The 10,128-nt window shown below is 29.3% G+C and overlaps 1 protein-coding gene across 2 annotated transcripts in view; it reads left to right on the forward strand.

Moving 5' to 3' along the window:
- The window catches only part of LOC114333148 (esterase FE4), a 71,596-nt gene extending 62,791 nt beyond the window's left edge, over positions 1–8,805 (forward strand). For both annotated transcript variants that reach the window (XM_028282972.2, XM_028282974.2), the window contains one exon: positions 8,599–8,805. In XM_028282972.2, the coding sequence (XP_028138773.1) occupies positions 8,599–8,770 (172 nt within the window). In that variant the 3' untranslated portion in view covers positions 8,771–8,805. The remainder of the gene's footprint in view (positions 1–8,598) is intronic.
- The last annotated feature ends 1,323 nt before the right edge of the window (positions 8,806–10,128 follow it).

A 10,128-nucleotide genomic window follows, 5' to 3' on the forward strand; every position in this document is an offset into this window, starting at 1 on the left:
GCTCCCTCAAACAGCGTATAATACCTGCTACCTGCTATTTTTGTAAGCTATTATTGTATTAAAATTTACCCAGCAAGAAACACGAAAATAAACTTAAACACAATGTGTGACTGGCACTGGCCCATCTTAAAATCATCTGCGGGCAATATGCACTCCCGATCATCAACGAATGCGAACGTTCGCTTTAATGTAAATGGCCGCCCTACTTTGTAGCGAACAAATGACCAAGCGAACACCTACGAATTCGTTCCTTCGTTCGTTCGTTCGTGTTCGCTTTGATTTAAATGTGCCTTAAGAAAAAATTTACAATTCTATATCCCCTCCATTTTACAAAAATTGGGAAAAACGGGGTGAAAAATCTTTTCTCGACAGTGAAAAACGTACGTTCAAACTAGGCCCGGAATTGGATAAACTAACTAATTCCAAGCAACTTCTGTTCTATAGAGTTTTTTCACTAACTTAATACATTTCGAGTTATTTGCGAGTGAATATGTTCATTTTTAACAAAAAAAACCTATTTTTGGACGGTTTTTCGCAGATAACTCAAAAAGTAAGTAAAGTAAGTACTCTAGCGATAAAAATATAATTAGTAAAAATATAGCCTGTAAAAAATTTAAAAAAATGGTGTACGCGTGAGGTCTGCAGACCCAGAAAAAGCAGAGTTGTAGGTAATGAAAAGTAGGTTCTTCTTCGTCAAATTTCAAATCGAATATTTCAATGTAAAATAACCAACAAACAGAGCACTTGCCGAGGAAAATTTATTATCACTTTTTTAAAGTTTTTAAAAAAGACTTTATTTTTGTTTTTTAAAAAAACTCGTAACATTAAAAATAAGTGAGTTACGCTCAAAATATTGTTGGTCCCTTTTATTTTTTGGTACAAAATTCGTGAAAATCACCCCCTAATTAGCTTCCCAAATAAAATTAATCCTTACCGCTTCACAAGTTACTTTACTTATGTATTGTTTATATTATCTATAGGTTTCATTGGTTCAAAGTGCTCATTTTTGAAAAAATTTGGGTTTTAAATAAAACATTTTTTTTTATTTTGAAAAAAAAATGGAATTGTTCATGGAATTAACTTAAAAATTATTAGTTATACCAAATATATTAAAGAGTAGTAAAATGTACGTTTTGCTTTTCTCGATATTTTTGCTTTTTTGTTTTCTTGTTAGACAAAAATTGGTTATGCTATGGCTGTTCAAAATTTGCCAAAACTCGTGATTAGTTACTCGTTCCAGCTATTTTAACTACAGCTTTTTCAAAAATAAGGAATTCGAACCGATTAAACTTACAGATCATATAAATAATACATAAGCAAAGTAATTTGTGAAGTGGTAATGATAAAATTTATTTGTGATGCTAATTAGGGGGTGATTTTCGCGATTTTTTACCAAAAAATAAAAGGGACCAACAATATTTTGAGCGTAACTAACTTACTTTTAATGTTACAAGTTTTTTTAAAAAACAAAAGTAAATCTTTTCTAAACACTTTAAAAAAGTTGTAATGAATTTTCCGCGAAAAGTGCTCCGTTTTTGGGGGTTATTTCACATTGAAATATTCGATTTGAAATTTCATGAAGAAGAATCTACTTTTCATTAGCTACAACTCTGCTTCTACTGGGTCTACAGACCTCAAGCATATACCGTTTTTTTTTTCAATTTTTTATAAGCTATAATTTTACTAAGAATACTTTTTGCGCACAAATAGGTACTTTTTGAGTTATCGCCGAAAAACCGTCCAAAAACATGGGATATGTAGAATTGTAAACTTTTTCTTATATATTAATAGACAATTTCAACTACCTATTCCCAAATTTTCATCCTTACTTTATTTTTTTTTTGGGGTCAGATTGTTCTTTGATAGGGCTAAAATATAGAAACACCATATTCGATAAGAAAAGTGATACAGAAATATGTATATCTACATTATTATTTCAGCATGCGTAAGTTGAACACACTATATGTATAGAATGTAAAAAAAAATGCGTCAATTTTGCGTCGTGGTGTAGTGAAAAAGAGTCTTTTTTCACCTTCGGATGACCAAGGTGTGTAAAGTTTGATCCCAATGTATGTTTTTATTCAATAAATATATTAATATTTTCAATTTTAATCTCATTATTTTTTATTTGACTTTAGTATCATTCTAGATACCCTCATATTTAGTAATAAAATCAATTCCCTATATTTTACGAAAAAAAAATATTTTCTGAATTTGGGGTCAAAGACGAACTCCCTTGGCCTTCCATGTTCCTATTTTATATTAAGTAAATACCGTCTATTAAGTGGAATTGTTTGTAAGAAACATTCCAATCTTGAAAAAAAAATTGTTTGTTAAGCCTGTGGTGACGTAGATTAGTGTTTATTTAAAAAAACTTTAGATATATGTTCAGAATGATGATTTCTATTTTTGTGCAGTTGTACTTAAAATATGTTTTACTAATGTGTATTTATCATTTATTGATGCAATACTAACATTCAAATTACGAATACATTATTTTATTTCTTAAAACATCTTAATTTTTTTGTCAATTGTCATTTTTGACTGGGGTCATTTTTTACCCCGTTGGTCATCCGTGTAACAAAAAAAGGTTGTTCATTGGAAGGTTAAACAAGATCTTGACGCTGTTGTTAGTAAATTATAGTGAATAACTAGAGTAAAATCAAACTAAATATAATTGTTAGAAATTGGAGGAAAAAGTGGTAGCGGAAAATCGTGGAGAAGATGGAAGGACTGTTTGTCAGAGGACTTGAGAGAGAAAGGTTTAAATGAAGAAGATACGATGAATAAGTGTAAGGAACAGTGGCCTCTCAAAAAGAAAATCTAAAGAAGAAGAAATGAAAGATAATTAAATAGTAACATGAACAAAGTAGAGGCACCTAACTTAAACAGTCTAAAGTTGCCTGGCTTTCTTAATTTAAGTTATCAAGAACCCAACTGCCTATTGGCCTATTGAGAAGCCTATATAAAATATATTTTTTTCACAGAAATATGCCTTAAAGCCTTAAGTTAATTCTAAAATAATATTGTTGCTTATTGCCAACATAAGTAGTAAATGGCATAAGATGCCACAAGAAAGTAGCTTCAGAACAGTATACAGAAAATTTTCAATAAACTTTTATCATTGGCCAAAAAATGCCAAATATGAATTGTTTACGAGTGGAAAAAGGAGGTTTGTAGTGAAGAATCACATTTTTCTTTCTTCTTTTTCTTCAAATGCAAATCCACTAATGAATGGATGTTGGCGATCACATTTTCCATCAACTCTCTGTTTCTTGCAATGTGTATCAGAGATTGTATGTCGTTAATCCCTGTCCATTTCCTTATGTTTCGGAGCCAGATTTTTTCTTTGTACAGAGATGTAAATCCGGTTTTGTCAGATGAAATGAAGGTGAACATCTGCGACGAGATCCTATCGTAAAATCTTAGTTACTACACATAGTTTCAAAAGATATGCATCACCCCTCGTATTCACGATGTTTAGGCTTTTATAAATCCGTATCTTTACCACATATTTAATGGACCTTTTGTATAAAAAATATTCCTTTTTTGATTTTTTATTTTATTTGAATACCCATTTGATTGGCCTGGTTTTGCCAAGGTGTAAACATTTGAAAAATTTATTCTGGTCAAATTTTTGAAAACGTGATTAAAAATGAATCGTGCTTTAATTTCTGAGTTGGACCGTATAAGAATTATCAATTTAGTTGAAGAAGGCTATTCACAGCGGTTCGTGGCGGAAAGGGTGGGTGTTTCTCAGAGTGATGTCTCACGGATATGGAATAGGTTCCTGGAGACAAACTCGATACGGAAGAGAGCTCGGTCTAGTAGACCCCGAATTACCAATGATTGACAGATTAGATATAGCAGAATTTCCATCTGTAGAAGTTCTTCTATGTCTGTACCAGCTAGAGAGCGGAATATATGCAAAATGCATATAGATGCATATATTGCATATTTTCAGACAACAAACACAACATTGCATATTTAAGCTAAACACGATTTATTTTGCATATTTTAAAAATAAATTATATAAAAGTTTAATATTTTCCTCTCTTAGTTGGAATTTTATAACTTCGATATGAACGAGCTCGTTATTTATCTATCTATCGCTCATCTGGACTTTCCCATTACTACCTGAGTTTAAAAATTATGGCTGTTCCCAGAAAAATATTATTTTATTAGCGTAGCAAGTCGTAGGTACCTACCTGCTTTTAAGGGTCTAATAATTATTTTGTCAGTTTCCGGCCAACATTTGTTTAAAGTAAACGTTGTATCGTATTTAGTGTTTTTGAAATGATTGGTATATATTAAATTTAAATATGTCTACCATTCAAAAAAGTGCTTGGATAAAGTGTTTTACCGAGTGAAAGCTAAGTGGAGACAAAGTATTTTGCAAGGCCTGTTCCAAAATCGTAAGTTACATTCATTTTCACATTTCATTTTTTAAATGAGGAACTGACCAACAAAAGCATCATGTCCCACAAAAGAATTTTTTCTGGAAAGAGTGTTTTTATTCGGCAAATTCGCTTTTACTTCTATAAAGACGGACATAGAGAGAAGCATCAAAATACAAAAATCCATCAAATTGTAGACAATTCCGCTTTTGTTCTTCAGCTTAAGTAACGTACTTTGTTCTTTAAGTAACGTACAAATTGCTAAAGAACTTATGTTCATAAAAGTTAATTTTAGTTTTTTACCAGATCTAATAAAGTCATTAGAACAAAGGAATTTACAATTAAGTGATTCGGTTAATCTTGTTAACACTTTTTCTGCTCATTGTCAAAAAATTCCCGGAAATACAGGGATTACAATTAGAAATAAATTAAAAAATGTTTTAGAAAAAAATGAGGGCTTCGATTGTTTGAGGAAAGTTGTACGTATTTTTGAAGGCAACTTTTCTGAAGATCTTACGACTTAATATATTGTTTTATTTTTGAGTATTTTTAATATGCATTTGCATATTTAGACAAATTTAGAAAAAATACCTGCATATTTGTAGTAAAAGTAATGCATATACAGAGAGAGTCTGTAAAGTGGAATAAATTCAATATCTCAAATACTAATTGTTTTTTTGGAAAATGCTCAGACCCGTCGATTAGTATTTCAAATTGTCCTTTTTGACATTCAATAAAAATGTATACAGGGTGTTCCAATTTAGAGATATGACGTCATCGTCGATTTTCTTAAATGGCAACACTGTCATTTTGATAGCTAATTTGATAGGGTTTGTAAAGTTATACATAACTGCAAAATATCAAATTTTTATTCTCTACCATTTACAAGATAAGAGAAAATAACAAAGTTATATCTGTAATTTGGAATATATTCAATAATTAAAATACTAACTGTTTTTTTTTTGAAAAATGCTCAGACCCGTCGATTAGTATATCAAATTGTCATTTTTGACATATAATAATAATGTATACAGGGTGTCCCAATTTAGAGATATGACGTCATCGTTGATTTTCTTAAATGGCAACACTATCATTTTGATAGCTATTTTGATAGCGTGTGTAAAGTTATACACATCTGAAAAATTTCAAATTTTTATTCCCTACCATTTACAAGATAATAAAAAATAACAAAGTTATGAAGAACAAAAAGTAATCAAATAATAATTGAATTTATTTATTTCAATTAAGAAAATGCTCATAACGTTGCCCATTGACAATTTGACAATAATTGAGGGCAACATTCTGAGTTTTTGCTTAATTTATTGAAATAATTAAATTCAATTATTAGTTGATTACTTCTTTTTCATAACTTTGTTATTTTTTATTATCATCTAAATGGTAGAGAATACAAATTTGAAATTTGGCATTTGTGTATAACTTTACACACCCTATCATAATAGCTATCAAAATGACAGTGTTGCCATTTAAGAAAATCAACGATGACGTCATATCTCTAAATTGGGACACCCTGTATACATTATTATTATATGTCAAAAAGGACAATTTGATATACTAATCGACGGGTCTGAGAATTTAAAAAAAAACAGTTAGTATTTTAATTATTGAATATATTCCAAATTACAGATATAACTTTGTTATTTTCTGTTATCTTGTAAATGGTAGAGAATAAAAATTTGATATTTTGCAGTTATGTATAACTTTACAAACCCTATCAAATTAACTATCAAAATGACAGTGTTGCCATTTAAGAAAATCGACGATGACGTCATATCTCTAAATTGGGACACCCTGTATACATTATTATTGAATGTCAAAAAGGACAATTTGAAATACTAATCGACGGGTCTGAGCATTTTCCAAAAAAACAATTAGTATTTAAGATATTGAATTTATTCCACTTTACAGACTCTCTCTGTATATGCGCATATTTTGGTAATGTTGTGTTGCATATATTCCGCTCTCTAATACCAGCCCTCCAAAGAGAATGGGGAAAGCGTAACTTTTATGACTATGTGTATTAAAATCATAATTAATGCTGCCAAATACATTGAAATATTGCGCAGGAGGATTGTTTCGCCCATGAAAACATTTGACGGAATAGTTTAACATCGCTTGGCCCCTGATCACAATTCGATTGATCGAGACTTCCATACGGGACAATACATAAAACAAAAGTGCTTAATTGGTACTTTTCTGATTTTGATTCTGGTTTTCTAGAGTATATAACTATACGATATATGAAATATATCTGTTACAAATTAGATAATTAATTAGATTAAATTTTGTCTTCCTTGTTTTTAGAAAAATTAGATAAATTTCTTTAAAATTAATACGTATGATATTGTATCGTAGTATATTAAAATGCTTAGCAATCTATTTAGTCTAGGGCGCATCTGTTTTGAGATGGACGTTGAGAGGTGACTCAAATTTTTTTGCAGAAATTGCTTGAAAGTAACTCAAATAATAATATTTGAGTTATCCTCCCACTCAAAATGGTCCGGAACATTGTTTAAATAATCATAATGTCAAAATATGGAGGAAAAATTCGATTTTTTTATTGGTTTTTTGATTATAACTTTAAAACTATTCATTTCTGAGAAAAGTTGTGCTAACATAAAAGTTGAGTAATTAAATTTACTATAATATAGAATTGGTTAAAAATTTAAAAAATAGTCACCCTTGTTGCAAAATAGCAATAATTGCGAAAAAACCCATACAAAAACAAGTATTCGCATTTTACGTTTTTCAACCATTTAGGCTAAACTTAGGACCTTAATATTATACCCAGAAAAACTTTATGATATAGTAAAACAACACTGTAAATTTCATTAAGATCGATTTAATAGATTTTGTAAAATAAATTTTGTAATCCAGCTTTCGCAAAAAAATTCATTTTTTTAAAATGTTGCAGGACTGAAAATAAAGCAGATAGCAAGTTGAATTTTTTTTTGCTTATAGAAGTGTACTGTACCTTTCATTTGCAATTTGCAAAATTAAAATCGATTAATTACCACGGCGTCAGGAATTTTTTTAATAAACATTAATTTTTGGTGCTACGCGCAGAACAGCGGTGTTCGATTCACACAAGTTGAGTTCCACCAAAATTTATTCGAATCTTTATTTAATATATTATTTTCTTACTCTATATTTTGTTGTATTTTAATATTTTAATTCCACAAAAATCAAACTAATTTTATTATTGTTTGTGAAATATTGTTTAAACAATTGCATATGTTTAAAAATAATAAACTTTTATTCTCTAAGTTAAAATATATGAACAAAGAAAGTTTTTGCTAAAAAAAGTGTTATTTCAAAGGACAGAGTATGTGTTTTAATTTTGCAATAAACTAATTTATCTATTTATATCGAAATTTAATCAAAATTAAAATGTATCAATCATTATCAAAGGTCATAGGAATGCCCAATCAGAGCAAACTATCCGCTGTCCTGCGCGTAGCACCAATAATTAATGTTTATTTAAAAAAATTCCTGATGCCGTGGTAGTTAATCTATTTTAATATTGCAAATTGAAAATGAAAGGTACGGTACACTTCTATACGTAAAAAAAAATCAACTAGTTATCTGCTTTATTTTCATTCCTGTAACATTTTGAAAAAATGAATTTTTTTTGCGAAAGCTGGATTTCAAAATTTATTTTGCAAAATCTATTGAACCGATCTTAATGAAATTTACAGTATTGTTTTACTGTATCACATAATTTTTCTGCGTGAAACATGAAGGTCCTAAGTGTAGCACAAATGGTTGAAAAACGTAAAACGCGAATACTTGTTTTTGTATGATTTTTTCGCAATTATTGCTATTTTGCAACAAGGGTGACTATTTTCGAAATTTTCAACCAATTCTATATTGTAGGAAATTTAATTGCACAACTTTTATGTCAGTAAAACTTTTCTCGGAAATGAATACTTTTAAAGTTATTATCAAAAAACGAAGAAAAAAATCGAATTTTTCCTTCATTTTTTGAGATTTTGATTATTTAAACAATGTTCCGTACCTTTTTTAGAGGGAGGATAACTCAAATATTATCATTTCAGTTATTTTCAAGCAATGTCTGCAAAAAATTTGAGTCACCTCTCAACGTCCAAATGTACTAATATTTTTACAGATGCGCCCTGGTCTAATTACAAATGTTTGTTTTATTGGAGTTTATGTTTTTTAGGGATCCTACTCCTGAGCACGATGATATTTTAATAATTTGGCCAAAAACTACAGAAAACTTGGACTACTTGAATATAAATACCACGTTGGAAGTTCTAAAACATCCCAAAAATTTTGAATCTTGGAAACGAATTTTGAATACGTATATGTCCAAACCATATGTTGTTTATTAAATTTAAATAAAAAATAACATATTTTGTTCATTCTATTACTTTCAACTGTTATTAACGGCTTACTGTCTGCAATTAAATGTATTAGTGAATAAATAAAATTTAAAACAAAATTCCCATTTTGAAAGAAAGAGCAAATTTAATAGAGACCGTATATCACCCGAAGAGCGCGCCATGTCGCCTCTTAATTAAATGTACACTGAGAAGACTGATACACTACTTTAGTTTTCAATTAGATATACTGACTTAAAATGGCAACACTGCCGGTTTCCCACATACTATAATTCAATAAGCTGTTGTAATGCTAACTATTATAATTCATATGTAGGTAAACATTAACAGTGTAGGCGACGACCCACAGAATCATAGAGTATTAATTTTAGTATTCATTATATAAATTATATTAATTTTATCTGCAAAATACCGGTGGCTATATTGAATATGCTTGAAAAATTGATACTTCGAAATGTGGATATATCGATATAATATCTGATATGCATAAGCTGGGTTGACAGCGTCACAAATGAAGAGGTATTACAACATTAAGAGAAAACAGAAGTATAATCAAGAGAGAAAAGATTTTTGTCGAGACACTTAAGCAGCCAGGTTGCAAATGGATTTTTTGGGTACTATATACCTAATACATTATACGTACAAAAATGCCCGTCACAGTTCGGACGAGAATTTTAGTTATTAAAAAATAAGGGTCAAAAATGGCAGTTTTTTCGTTTAAATCGCTACAGGTAAAAATAGGATAATTAGATATCTTATTTATAATCTTTTCCTTTTAGTAGATGAGCTAAGTTTTAAAATGGCACTTTTTTAATTTTGGTTCAATCATTTTTGCTTCGGAAATTGCAAAATAAGCCTAAAATTTCAAAAATAAAAAATGTGCTATTGCTTTTGCAAAAATGGCACTAAGACTGTCATATTGCATTAAAAGTTGAGTTAAATGTTCCGTATAATGTATAAAAAATTTTAAGACGGTTTGTCAATTAGTTTAACTTTTATTCAAGTTGTTTATCGCAAAGAGCTTTTTTTCGCAATGTGATTATTTAGAAAATAATAATGATATAGCAATTCTGGGGAAATCACATGCAAGAAGAATAGTTATGTTTATAAAGTATTGAAAATAATCATTAGAAAGTCGTTCTTGTCATTCCGAAAACAGTTTAGTAAAATAGAGTCATTTTTGGCTTATAAACAATTTGAATAGCTTTGTTAATATTGACTATAGAGTAAATCTACTTTAGGATTTCAAAAGCTGGTATTTTTACACGAATTTTCAGAAAAACACTTTTTGCCTAGATTAATCAGGGTCAAAGTTAGCCACTTTTATTATTTAATTTACAGTTACTTTT

Source organism: Diabrotica virgifera, chromosome 5 (genome assembly GCF_917563875.1).
Source record: "Diabrotica virgifera virgifera chromosome 5, PGI_DIABVI_V3a".
NCBI classification, from domain to species: Eukaryota; Metazoa; Arthropoda; class Insecta; order Coleoptera; family Chrysomelidae; genus Diabrotica; species Diabrotica virgifera.